The 14157-nt window shown below is 37.5% G+C and overlaps 1 protein-coding gene across 1 annotated transcript in view; it reads right to left on the reverse strand.

The window, feature by feature from the left end:
• LOC121303422 (A-kinase anchor protein 2-like) overlaps positions 1-14157 on the reverse strand; it is a 143892-nt gene that overhangs the window by 102383 nt on the left and 27352 nt on the right. The window contains exon 3 of the mRNA XM_041234128.1: positions 4462-4542. Coding sequence (XP_041090062.1) covers positions 4462-4542 — 81 coding nt within the window. The remainder of the gene's footprint in view (positions 1-4461; positions 4543-14157) is intronic.

The raw sequence follows: 14157 nt of genomic DNA on the forward strand, positions 1-14157 counted from the left end.
TCAGTAACGTTGTTGAAGCTGACACCCGGGGATCCTTTAAGAAGCTTCTTGATGAGATTCTGGGATCAATAAGATTAACAACCAAACGAGCAAGATGGCCAAATGGCATCCTCTCGTTTGTAAATGTTCTTGTTCTTTTGTTCTAGATGGACAGCCTTGATGGTAGTTGGAAACCGGAAGGTGACCATATTAGGGGGAACACGTAGCTGCATTTACATGGAATCAGCCAAAGAGCAGAGAGCGATCGGAGAAACCATGGAGATGGGCTGGTTTGACAGTTCTTTCCCAGGGTCAGGGAGTCGGCCAGCCTGGAAGAAGGCAAGACTGCATTGCAAAAACGCATTAAGCTGGAAGGAAAGCGACATGGCAGCCGCAGATTGGAGATGCGGTTGCACTCGATTACCAAGGGGTCATGTGTGACAGCATAAAAAGAGGATGGAGAATCATAATCCGTTCCTTCGCTTTGTTTTGTGTAAATAAATTGAGAAGGACTGTGAGAGACCCTGTTCCTAGTTCATAAAAGTACTGTGAGTGTTTTGTTAGTTTTGTCTTGTAATTGTCTTGCCTTGCACATTACCAGACATCTAACACAGTTCCAGAGCCACAACACACTTCACCAACAGTCATTAAATAACCTATATGACCCAATGTAAGCACTACTGCATGCACCGAGGACTGTTGGCCTTGTATGTATTGTTGCGGGTCAGATATAGTGTTATTAGTTGGGACTGCAATCCCATTATTATTTATCCCGTGCAGTACACATTGTTGTGTATTGCCAGGGGATTATTGTTTTAGTCACCAGACCTGGAATAAAAATAAAGAACATTTTTCAAAACTGGATAACAAGGCTCTGTCTGTTTAATTACCCTACTTCATCACTCCTTCATCTGTTCTCACTCAGCCACTTTGTCACAAGAACCCAGGAGCTGCCGCCATTGAGCCAGCACAAGACCCTGAGCACTATCTGCCATGCACAACACCACTCGAGCACAAGCACCATTCTCCCGGGGATTATAAGGAGCGCAATTTCGTGCACGGAGGATTGTAGTAGTGGAGTGTTTTTGTTTTGGGACTGAAACACGCTGTATTTTTGGATTCCCCTATACCATTGTTGGTATAGGGGTGATTTATTGTTTTCTTTTGGTTTAAATAAATATGGATGTTTTTCTAAATCATAATTCTTGTCTGGACATTGTTTTATATAGATTACCACTCACATCCTGTCACAGGATGTCTAATTCAAATGCAGTCTTACGGTCCATTACAATTGAGCCCCTTGGTATGTTACATATGGTCTATTGTTATTTACAGTTTTTCATATCTAACAGTAAAACTGGGTATAAGTACAAGTAGCTGCTGTTTCCAACTACTTAATAGTATGTGTTATCATTTGTATTTTGTAAAAAATTTGATATTTTTAATTGTTCATTATAGAAGATGGGGAGAGAGTTAATCGTGCTTCCCATTGTGGCTATATTATTTCACATGCTTTTTTCTCACGTAAATAGTCCCACAAGTTTATGTTTTATCAGGCTGTCACAGTCACTGGGAATTTGTGGTTTTTTATTTCAAAAAGTCACCTTCTCCCTGGAGGCTAAAAAAAATAAAGCCAGTCTTCTACAAGAGCAAATTAACCATTACAAAATGGTTCTTGAGGTATGCAATGTTAGCATTAAAAACAAAAATAAAGTTTGACCAATCATAAAAAGTCATGCCTTTGCATTTTAAACAGGATAATCATGTTTCTTTTGTTTTTGATTTTTCTACAAGAGAACTAAAGTTGGCCCCAGGACAGCTTACATCTGCAGAGGCTTCATGTTTGCTTTTACTGAGGGTGATACCAAAATTGTGGTGTAGCTACTGGTGTAATATATACTGATGCACAAAAGAAATGCTCAGGTCTAAGCCATTTAATTAAATATTTTAAACATAGATATCAAACAAAACCATGGAAAATGTAACAAAAATATAGATAAAAAAATCATGATAAGTTTTCAGTATGAAACATGACACACTGTCAAAATGAAAACATTACAAAGTTAGTATCGGGTATGACCTCCCTGAACATTAACACAATCCTGGCAGCGTTGACGCATAGACCTGATCAGCCTCTGGATAGACTGCTGTGGGATGTTCCAACACTCTTCCTGTGCAGCTGTAGCCAGCTGGCAAAGGCTGGCTGGTCACGGTTGTCTCCAGTGGATGGCACTGGTGATTTGGTCCCACAGATGTTCAATTGGACTCAGGTCAGGAGAAAAAGCTGGCCACGGCAAGACCGCAACATTATTTTCTTGAAGTCATGCAATTGTAATCGTACCACTGTGTGGTCTTGCATTGTTCTGCTGGAAAATCAACACTTCCAGATTGGCTTGCAGGAACGGAAAAACTGTCTCCACACACGTTGTCTTCCATCAGGTCTGTCAAGGGCAAAGCAGCATTCATCGGTAAACAAAACACTCCACCACTCTCTCTGCCACCACCTATATTCTAAGGCCCACAGAAAACTCTAATTTCGTCTCTCACTGTCAACACATTTCCCCTGAACTGCCTCTGAGCATGCAAATCATTTTCATGCAGACGGCGAGACTACAGTCATTCTGCTGATGCACAAGTTATTTCTTCCTAAAATTTCTCGTGTTGTAGCCACTGCAGTCTGAAAACGATTAAGCAGTTGGATCAGTCTGATGTGATGGTCCTGGGCCGGTGTGGTGACCCTCTGCCTACCAGGACACGGCCTGTCCCTCACAGAGCCGGTTTCCTTGTTTCTCTGGACTAGTGTGCTGATTGTTGAAGCAGAACATCTCATTCTCCGGGCAACTTCTCTCACAAACAGGCCACCTCCAATCATGCTGATAGCAACAAGGTGATCTTCATTACTCAAGCTGGGCATGTTTGTATCTTTCACTGTTCTTGAGTTAATTAAAATCATGTATTTTCAAATGGCTATTCATACAGATTCTTAAGCAACTCATTTTGTCAATTTTAGCTCAAATACCAAACACTTAGCACGTCGCATTTTTATGAAATCTCATGACTTGAGCTCAGTATTTTGTTATCCTAAGGAACAATACTACTCAAACAATCAACAAACATATCTGTTCACTATTTAAAATGGAAATAACATTATGGATGTGCCCAAAGAGCTACTGATGTAAAACTGAGACTGTTGCGTTTTCATTGTTCATCAGTATATATGATCCTGAAATGTAGAAATATTATGCACTCTTTTAAGAAGCATTACACTACACTATACACAGGATGCACATTATATATAAGGCACTCGGCATACAGTAGTTGAGTCACAAACTACATGAACACTAAAAAATTTTCTTGTAGCTGTCAGCAAAAGCTGAAGTTAAGCCTTTATTTCTGTTTTATTTACAACTGGGGATACCCCACGGGTTTCCCCTATATATATATATATATATATATATATATATATATATATATATATATATATATATATATATATATATATATATTATCTATCATTGATATATGGATTGATATTTGTTATATATACATCAATGTTTGATATATATGGATTGAAGTTTGCTATGTATGGATTGATGATTGTTGGTATATATACAGTAATGTTTTGACATATATGGATTGACTTGGAGCAGGCACATTGTTAGTAAGCTCAGTGGGGTCCTGATACTTACTTTTGTAATACATGTAGCCTAACATTAATTTTAACCAAAATGTTATTAAAACTGTATATTTTTTAAATGAACAAATAATAAATAATTAATATATACCGGTATATTATTTTGAATTAGGCTTTCCGTTGGACTATTAAGGGTCTTTCGACTTTACCTCTTAATCTGTAATGAATAATAGGAGCGTACAGTATTTGTGAACCACTGCATAGCATCAAAAAAATAAATAAAACATTTTTGATGGACTTCAAAAAGGGTTCTTATATTGTCGACAGCATATATCTCAAAGTTGATATATTGCATTTTTGGCACCACATATAAAACCGCATATTTTATATCTGACTTTATAATGAGTGTACAGTTTATTCATAAGTTATTTATTTATACAGTTAAAAAGTTCTGTGTTGCTTGTTTTTGGGGGGCTTACTCTACCTAGTCTATGTAAGTCAGTTATTAGCTCGCACTGGGGTCGTGCTGTTGCTGATGTTAATGAGAGAGTGTTTCCCATTTAGATTTAACAATATATATTTTGGTGACTTTTCAGAAAAAAAAAATATTGTTATTCTTAACGTAATTATTTTTAGCCAATACTAGCATATCACTGTCTTTGTTGAACAAATGCCTCAAATGACCCACTGAAAAAGCCACTATAGACCTAATCATGAACTACCTTACCAAAATTAACATTAAGTGCTCCAAGATTGGACCTCGATGTCTGTGAACCTAACCACCTGTCTATAATGCTGCATTTATTTTCTGCTGAAGTTGATCCTGGAAGTTGCTTTCTGCCCCTTACCTTTAAATGTTGTAGCTGCAGTATGAGATCTTCCAGCTGTCTTCTCTTATCTTCTATTGCCATTTGCCTTTTTCTTTTTTCCTGAAAGATAAATGGAAAATACATATTTAATTCTATTAGATAGAACTTGTGATCTATGCCTGCTATGGTTGTTACAGTAAATGTGTGTGACACTAAGCAAATCAAGGTTGAAGAAGAGATTAATGGGTGTGTAATATGTTTGTTTCTTCTTTAATCACAGCACAAACATCATAGATTCAAAGCATTAATTGTCGTTCTTATTTATCCAATACCTTATTTTTCATATAACACATCTTTGTATGATTTCATCAGGAATAAAAAGATATGTATTTTTTTAATGAACAATTTACAGTATAAGGGTGATCATATTTTAATTACGATGATCAAGTCTCCTAATTGCTTAGGTTTACATAATGGTTTAGCATTATGGACCCCAGACTCCCCAATGGCTAATTCATTTCTACTCCACTTCATTGAATTCAATTGGCCAGCTGTCCACAGCAGCTACCTTAATTTATGTGTGCTGTAAGAGAGACAGAGACCTACATGAAAATAAACCACAAAATACAGTAGATTTGACAGTATTTGTATTGCGATGTCTGTTTGGCTGATTCATTATTCCGTGTCAATCTATTTCAGAATCCCCTTAAATCCTAAATAAATTCCCCCAAACATCATATAACCCAGGAAAGGCAATTGAAAGGAAACCAACAGCAATGGCTGTAATCCAACAATGAACACACATGCACACACAAAAAAATACTCCTTCAGGAAAAAAGTCACCATACTACCAATGCTTTTTATTATAATAGTAGTTGCACAGTATCATTAGGCTTCCCATCCAACATTTTATTTTTGGCTTCTATGGAATACAAATTACCCAAGCAACATACTTAGAGGAATTGATGTCTACTTGAGATTATTCTATCTGCCCATGGGGAGGAAGAGTCTATTAGAGTAGACAACCACAATACAGTAGGAAGAGCATTACAATCATGCTGGAAATGCAGCTGTACTCATTTATAACTTGCTGTTTCACCTGGAGCCAAGATGGCCAGCCATAGTGTAAATAGGTTTGTTGGTAGTTTGTGTGTGTGTGTGTATATATATACACATACACACACACACACACAGAGCATCAAAAAAAAAAAAAAAACTTAGCACTATTATAACACATTTATTTTAGAAAATAAAAAGGTATATAAATGATGAACATTGACAAAATGTTTTTGGTTTCTTTTTAATCACTCAATCATTCATCCTTGACCATGACACGCTTGAGTAACTATGACTGATGCATATGCTCTTAATCACCTAATTAGTGAAGCAGTTGATTGGACACTGGATATGGAGTGATCAGCTGTTGAATTGCAAGCTTGAATAAAAGCAATAAAGAAAATCACAGAAAAAAAACAAAAAACAATATGCCACATCTGTAAAGAGAGCAGCGCCTTCGTGCAATCGGCATGCTGGAGGCTGGACTAGGGCAACGTACTGTGTCTTGCCGTCTTGGGTGCTCACAGCCAGCAATTTCAAACTTGGCAAGGCAGTATAACCAGACACACTCTGTCAATGACAGGGTGCGAACTGGGAGACCAAGAATCACAACACCTGCCCAAGATCGACAGATCATTTTGCAGCATTTTCTTCATGTCAATTGGTAATCAGCACAATAAAAAGTTACTGCACCTGCTCTAAAACAGAATTTGTCATCTAGTGAATTTTATCCAAATATAAGTTTCTTTTGATGCTCAGTATATACAGTGCCTATAGAAAGTCTACACCCCCTTTCAAAATGTTCACCTTTTGTCGCTTTATAGCCTGGAATTAAAATGCATTAAAATAGTTTTTTTTCATTTATCTACACATCCTACCCCACAACTTCCAAGTGAAAAAACAATTCTAAAAATTTGTAGAAAATGAATTAAAAATAAAAACTGAAATAGCTTGGTTGGATAAGTGTCTACCCCCTTGTAAAAGTAATCCTAAATTAGCTCATGTGTAACCAATCACCTTCCAAATCACACACCAAGTTAAGTGGCCTGCACCTGTGTTAAATTGTAGTGATTCACATGATTTCAGGATAAATTAAGCAGTTCCTGTAGGTTCCATCTGCTGGGTAGTGCATGTCAAAGAAAAGACCATGAGCACCAAGACGCAGATCCAGGGAATGGATATAAAAAAAATCAAATACCTTGAATATCCCTTGGAGCATGGTCAAGATGATTATTAAGAAGTGGAAAGTGTATGGCACCACCAAGACTCTGCCTAGATCAGGCCGTCCCTCCAAACTGGATGACCGAGCAAGAAGGAAACTGATCAGAGAAGCTACCAAGAGGCCAATGGCAACTTTGTAAGAGCTACAGGCTTTTTTGGCCAAGACTGGTCAAAGTGTGCATGTGACAACAATATCCCAAACACTCCACAAATCTGGCCTGTATGGTAGGGTGGCAAGAAGGAAGCCATTGCTCAAGAAAGCCCACCTTGAATCCCGTTTTGAAGTATGCAAAAAAACACAGGAGATTCTGTAGTCAAAAAAGTTAATGTTCTTCAGTGGCCTAGTCAGAGCCCTGACCTAAATCCAGTGGACAATTTGTGGCATGACTTGAAGATTGCTGTCCATCCGCGCTCCCCATGAAACTTGACAGAGCTTGAACAATTTTATAAAGAAGTAAAATATTGCCAAATCTAGGTGTGCAAAGTTGGTAGAGACCTATCCCAACAGATTCACAGCTGTAATTGCTGCCAAAGGTGCTTCCACCAAGTATTAACTCAGGGGGTGGAGACTATATATATATATATATATATATATATATATATATATATATATATATATATTATATATATATATATATATATATATAGAGAGAGAGAGAGAGAGAGAGAGAGAGAGAGAGAGAGAGAGAGAGAGAGAGATTATTTAGAGCTTTTATTTTTATTTTGTTCCTGTGCTTGTTTTGTAATTAATTAAAAATGTATGAGAAGGTCTTAACTGCAGTCTTCCGTGTCTGTATACTGTTTCAAAGGCCAGACCAGAGAAAAGGGGAAAACAGACTTTATTCACAAAACAGAAATTACAAAGGAGCCTTGAAAAAGGAAACATTGCGATATCCACCATCATATTTTCTTTTTAAAATCATTTAATTATATTAATTAAAAAGCTATACATTTATATTCATAAGAAAATTAATCTTTTTAAAAGAATGGTCACAAATATACTTTGCATGTTTCTGCTGTTGGGGGAAGAATGCAGCTGTAGTAAACACACTAATCTTAGCTATCACCATAAGAGGTCATTCACATAAATCATTAAACAATAGCCTCAGTTCATGTCTATAGTACTTAAATAAACTTTCACATGCTTATACGCCCCCTAGCAAGTCAACTGGGGGCAAAGATCTTGAGAATAAGACATTGTATAAATGATTTAAAAAGCAGATTTTTTTTTCCCTTAAATGGCAGCACCATTTGTGTTTCATGTAGATTAACTACATGTTTATACTGACTTAAGATGCAGTATTGTTATATTACAGTACCCCATTATACAGGACTATCAGGAATGCAGTTCAACACTTCACAGTCGCACTGCTGTTGCAGGGACTGGTCGGAAAAAAAAGAAAAGTTGAATTCTGTCATACATGGCTTTTTATTTCTGTTGACAGCTGTCAAAGCTTTTTTTTCATGAAGTTATATGTATGTAGTATACATGTGGTCCAGTAATTAAAGAAACAGGCTTGTAACCAGGAGGTCCCTGATTCAAATCTCAGCCAGTCACTCAGTGACTCATTGTGTGACCCTGAGCAAGTCACTTAACCTCCTTGTGCTCCGTTTTTCAGGTGAGACATTGTTCTAAGTGATTTTGTAGCTGATATATAGTTCACATACCCTAGCCTTGTATCTTATAAAGCGCATTGTAAAAGCAGCTATATATATAGTGCCATTGTTTAACTTGGTACTGCACTTTTGTAAGTTCTACAGTTTTAAGAAAGTTTTTTTTGGCTGATTTATCCAGAGAATAAATCAACAACATAATGCTCACAAACCAACCATACCATAGATCCCCCTAAATACACTGTATTCACACTATAGGGATTAAAAAAAGCAGATTTTGTACATATTACACATTTATTTCATCTCTTTAGAATATATCCACTACCTAATGTAATTTAGCAGTTCATTAAATACAGTAACATTGTGTCATCTACAGGATTAGACCACTGTCTAAATCTAAAGTAAAACATCTGGTGCATGTCACAGGACAGTCATTGTTTCCATAACATATCTTCTTGGTGCATAGTTTTTATGCTTAAATTTACCCTTCAGGAAAGAAAGAAAAGGATAGAAATGCCTTATAAATGGCCAAACACACTTTTGAATAAATGGCAATTTTGAACTGCTCTGTTCTGCATAAACAGGTAAGACAAACCGAACGCCTGACATCTGAGCTGCAAGCTTATGAATCAATGCAACTAGAAATAAAAAAAATAAAAAAAGAAATTCAGCATTTACATTATTAATCCCTTCACTTAAATCAAAGACTGATGATGTCCTCAGGAAGGCTAAAGTGAAACACTGCTCAGGCATGTTACAAACTAATATGGTACTGTATTACATATTAAAAATGGACCTTACTATTTAATTAATATTTCCAGTTTCACTGTGTTCTTGTAACTTGAAAAGAGCAAAACATTTATTTTCTACTTTCTTCATGACAGTCATACTAAAGAACACTTCAGGTTGGATTCTACTATAGTGACATCTTCTTTAATAATAGACTAGAACACATTCTCAGGAATATTACATGTATTATTAAAATAACTCATGAATAAGGGGTGTTGAGTCATTTAAATACTACTCACTGATACTAACTGATTGCTAGACAAACAGTATCTACTGAGCGCACAGGGAAATATGTGTGACACCTTTGTGTACAAAATCTATCAGCTACTGTCTTACATTCTGTATTGTAAGAAATATAATGATAATGATTGCACTCAGATATTTACAGTATAACAGGCAATAAAGGGTGACTTTGTTGACTGACTGTAATGAGCAGGGGGTTGGCTATTGTTAAAGGCTAATTTTAAACAGATGTTCTGTACCAGCTGTTCTTTAAGATAGGTCACCTGAAAAGTCTTCCCAGGAGTATTCATCTGGTGTTATCTTTAAAAATAGATACACCAGATGCAGCTGAAAACCATTCCCAGGATATAATGCACAGAAACTTTTATCACAGGTGTTTTCATGCCATCACACTTTTCCATGATAAACATTTTTTTCTATGGCTTTAAATTAAATAATTGAATTCAATTTAAGTCAGATTTAAGTAATGATATACCTATGGCCTGCTCCATGTTGCTATCACTTGCTTCTTTATTTTGCCTTCAATAATTATACAGTCAGCACTCATAGCCTCATATCTGATTATTTCATTCTGGCCCGTTCCAACCCTTGTCCATTTTTCAGGGAACACAAAAAAAGACACAATGTCAAAAATATATCACTGAAAGGACTGTGTTTTAAAATAACAGGCTTCCATTGAGATGTACTGTAGTTGATTTCATTGGTACAGTACTATATTTTCAACGAACGTTCTAATTCTGAAAATATCACTTGCCAAAAGAGACGACATGTGGACGGTAATACAGTGCATACTTTTAAATCCGGTATGTATTTGTGATATAGAGAGAATGAGTCGATGTTGTAAATCTCCCTCCCAACGAGAAAGGGCGCTGGGTAAGGACGGTGGTATGCTGCCTCCTAGATGGTCTGCCTTGATGGCAGGCGGAAACCGGAAGTAGGGGCGCGTAGTTGCAAGTACCCGGAACGATTCAATTGCAAGCAGCTGCGGGACGGCCCTCTATTGGAGAAACCATGGCGACGGGTTGTTTGCAGGGTCGAGTGTATGGGTACAAAGGGGAAGCAGCTATGTTAGTACGCTGCCTTGCGTTGAAAACATAAAACTGACGGTCGGAGCTGCGTTTTGTTATTTTTGTTATGTTTTTGTTTTGTCTTTTGCCGAGGAGGAGTGAGAGCGAGGGGCTACAGCCACGGAGCCAGTCCACACCTCACCGAGCACTTCCCTCACCGCACAACACCAGGCACCACAGACCCGACTTTTTGGAGAGCACAGTTTCGTGCACTGGGGACTCGTAATTGTTTGTTTTGTTCTGAGCTTGAAACGCTTGCGTGTACCCCCCAATACCATTGCTGGTAGAGGGGCGGCCTTTTCTGTTTTATTTAATAAAACAAGGCCTTTTTTTTGAAGAATTGCTGTTTGGGTTGTATTTATTTTCTGCACTACAACACTCGCACCTGTCACAGTATTGTAGCAGTATGTAAAATTCCCCATTAGCAACTGTGATGGAGAGCGAATCCAAATCAACAATCTCCCTCTCGACCGGTGAGGGCACTGTACAACAGGAGCTGCGGGCTTCCTACTGAATGGTTGGGCAGTTCATCCTGGGGACAGTCGGGAGCCGGCCATTCAGGAAGAGGGCGGCGTTACGGTACCTGGAGTCATCGCCCTAGTACGGTGAGCGAAGTTTCAGTCATGAATTGGAGGAGACGTGATTGAACTAGCTATCGGAGGGGGCGGGGCTTAGGGTACTTTAGGGGGACGTGAAGCCGTAATCGTCTCCTTTGTTGTGGTTAATGGGAGGAGACAAGGACGGAACTTTGAATGAAGTGTGGGTTCATTGAGAAGTGTTGTGTTTGTTTTGCCAGACGGCTGATACGAAGCTGGAGCTGCAGCGAGAAGCCCAGATCTGAACGCGCACCTGCACCAGAGCACACAGTTTGGAGACGTGTTTTCTGTGGTTATTATTTCGGGACTGCAACCCGTTTGTTTTGTAGCTGGTAATACCCATTGCTGGGTAGAACCAGCTTTATTATTTTGAGTCCAGTTTCTGCTGGCAATACCCATTGCTGGGTAGAGCCAGCTTTATTATTTGAAACCCGGTTTAAAGGGCATTAAAAGAAACCTGACCGGTAAACTTTGTGTTTGTCCTTTGTTGGAGCACCTCAAATCACTTATACACCGGAGCACTACAAACCACTTTGCCACAGCAACCCAACAGCAAAATTAAATCAAAATGTTACCCAAGCACATAACTGCGTAAAATGTAAAAGGCTATGCAATTTAGCAAAAGATTAAAAACAGCAACAGTTTCCATAATTAAAACAGTATCCACAATTGCAGAATATAGTGCTCGAGAAGGCCCTAATGTCACAGTTCACTTGCAAATGAAAATGCACAAAAGCAGATAAAAAGAAAACCGCAGTATCTAAAACTGTTTAATGATTAACTGTTTTACATTACAGTAACTGGTCTAGTTCACTTTGTTTTTGCCTAATCATAAACAGTAACAAAAACATATGAAGTAACTGTATTCACTCAGTTTCAGGGATAAACAAACCAGCTCCCAAAAGGTCCCCAAGTGAGTGTCTTAACAATTGTACAAAATGAACAGATCCATTCCTAGTTACAAAGCTTGTTAACATCTTAGTTAATTAGACTGTAATTACATGTTGATCATAGCTATTACACAGTTAATACCCAAGTACATGTTTAATTCCCTTATGAAAGTTTACCATAGTAAAAGCACAATATAGTGCACAAACGTTACAATGTACAATGAGATACATAAGAACCATATACACAATGAGCATCTGTAGGGTTGTGAAGTTGCCTTTAAATATCTACAGAAGTAGTAACAAACAATACAGAGATTTTGTTGGCCCATATACTAGTATAGTACAGCTAAAAAGGACAGGAAATGGATGAATCAAGTTGATAAGAATATTATATTACCAGGAAATGTGTACTCAACATGTGATATCACTCTTTTTGTTCTGACTGACAAAAGGGTGATCAATGAATGTCTGTGTAGTTCCTGATAAAGGCAGTATTGCCTTTATCAGGCAAAAGAGTAACGAGTAAGAGTAAAGAGTAACTAGCTGCAAATAGCATGTTATTAATTTGTTATGCCTTCTTTTATGATGTTTGCAACCATTCTTACTACAATAACTCAAATATTGTGTTTTTTGTTAAGGTGCTTTAACAGGAGCTGTTTGTAGCTACCTGCCAGAGACAGGCTACCAGGGGTGTTTAACAGGAACAGTGATATAATTAACTACTTCGGGGTATGGATGGATGTTTAATTGGGTCAATTAGACAATATAGAACAGGGATGGGACAAAGACCAGGAGTGGAATAGCCAACGTTGACCACCCCTGGGCTACAGCATCCAATGCACAATAGTGTACTGCCAGTAAATCTGAAGGCCAGCAAAGCAGCTCCTTCTCTATAAAGACACTTTAGCAGACATAGCTTTGAATACACAAATCCATGTCGGACAACTAGAAATGAAAAGCAGTTCCTGAAGAATATATACATATATTTGAGTAATTACAATTAGAACCGCTTAGAATAATTGAAAACCTCATAAAAATGTAACAGGACAGTAAAGACAATACAAAAAATTGAAGTTATTTACTCTTTTGCTATAAAATTATGTAAACTGACAGAAGATGAATGTAGTTAAAAATGTTGTATACGATATAACCTTGAACAAAAAGGAATGTGTACTTTGTTGACTGATGCAAGATAAGAGTGGTAATGTGTCAACGTTTTCATCTGTTAAAATTTTCACTGGTAAAACATCTTGTTCTCATTATGGTAAAAATTAATTCCTTAAATATTTGACTGAAATCTTAAGTGCCTTTCCCCCCCACAATGTTTTAAAATAGTTTTTTCAGTAATGTTACCAAACCTTATAAAACACTGAATTACTGTAAACCATCTGTGACAGGGTGCAGCCTATCTTTGTGTGTGTGTTTGTGGTGTTTAGGGTGGATGTGAGTCTGCTATGTGGATCTGAGTGAATGAGTTTGTGTGAGGAATGTGTGAAAGGTGCTGCAGCTGATGAGGTGCGAATTGCCCAATTAGCTGCAGCGCCTATGTAAAAGGAAGTGGTTGGGAGTGTTAGTTGGTGAGTGTTTGTGTGAGTGAGAGGACCTGTTTGGTAGAGGTGAGTGAGAGTGTGTAAGCAGTGTTGTTGCAAGTTGTTTATCAGTTATTGTTTAGACTGTTTTGTGTCTTTTTATTTGGCCATTGTGCCCTTTTTTTGTGTGGTGATTATTATTTAATTAAAAGTATTTTAGTTGCTGCACTTTCCGTCTCAGAGTCTCCTCACTTTGGCTATCCTGTCACACTGTCTCTCTACTAAAGTTAAAAACAAAGTACCTGCCTGTAGGAACATCAGGATAGCAGTTTAACAAAAATGGGATCCATGTTTTAAACATGCAACCACATCTACTTGTGTTTCCTATAAAAAATTGTTTCTCACAAAAACAGAACCTACATTTGCACTACTACTGTTGCAGATTATAGCAGGTGTACTGTTGGCATATCCTACTCGCGGTGTAATGATGTGAGCTGGAACCTAGTGGTCCTATAGCTGAACTATGAGCTGAAAGCCTGCTTTCACAGAAGACTAATCTGTGGAAGAATATTCTGTATTGATCTCAGATGCCAATGAATTCTATTTGAGTTCATTTTAAACATGGTTGTGGGCCATGGCAGCTTAAGTACCATATTGATATACGCAAATAAATTAAAACAAATTGATCAATTTGCATTTCATAGAATTGTATCACATTCCCAAATTAAAT

This window comes from Polyodon spathula, chromosome 2, assembly GCF_017654505.1.
Source record: "Polyodon spathula isolate WHYD16114869_AA chromosome 2, ASM1765450v1, whole genome shotgun sequence".
NCBI classification, from domain to species: Eukaryota; Metazoa; Chordata; class Actinopteri; order Acipenseriformes; family Polyodontidae; genus Polyodon; species Polyodon spathula.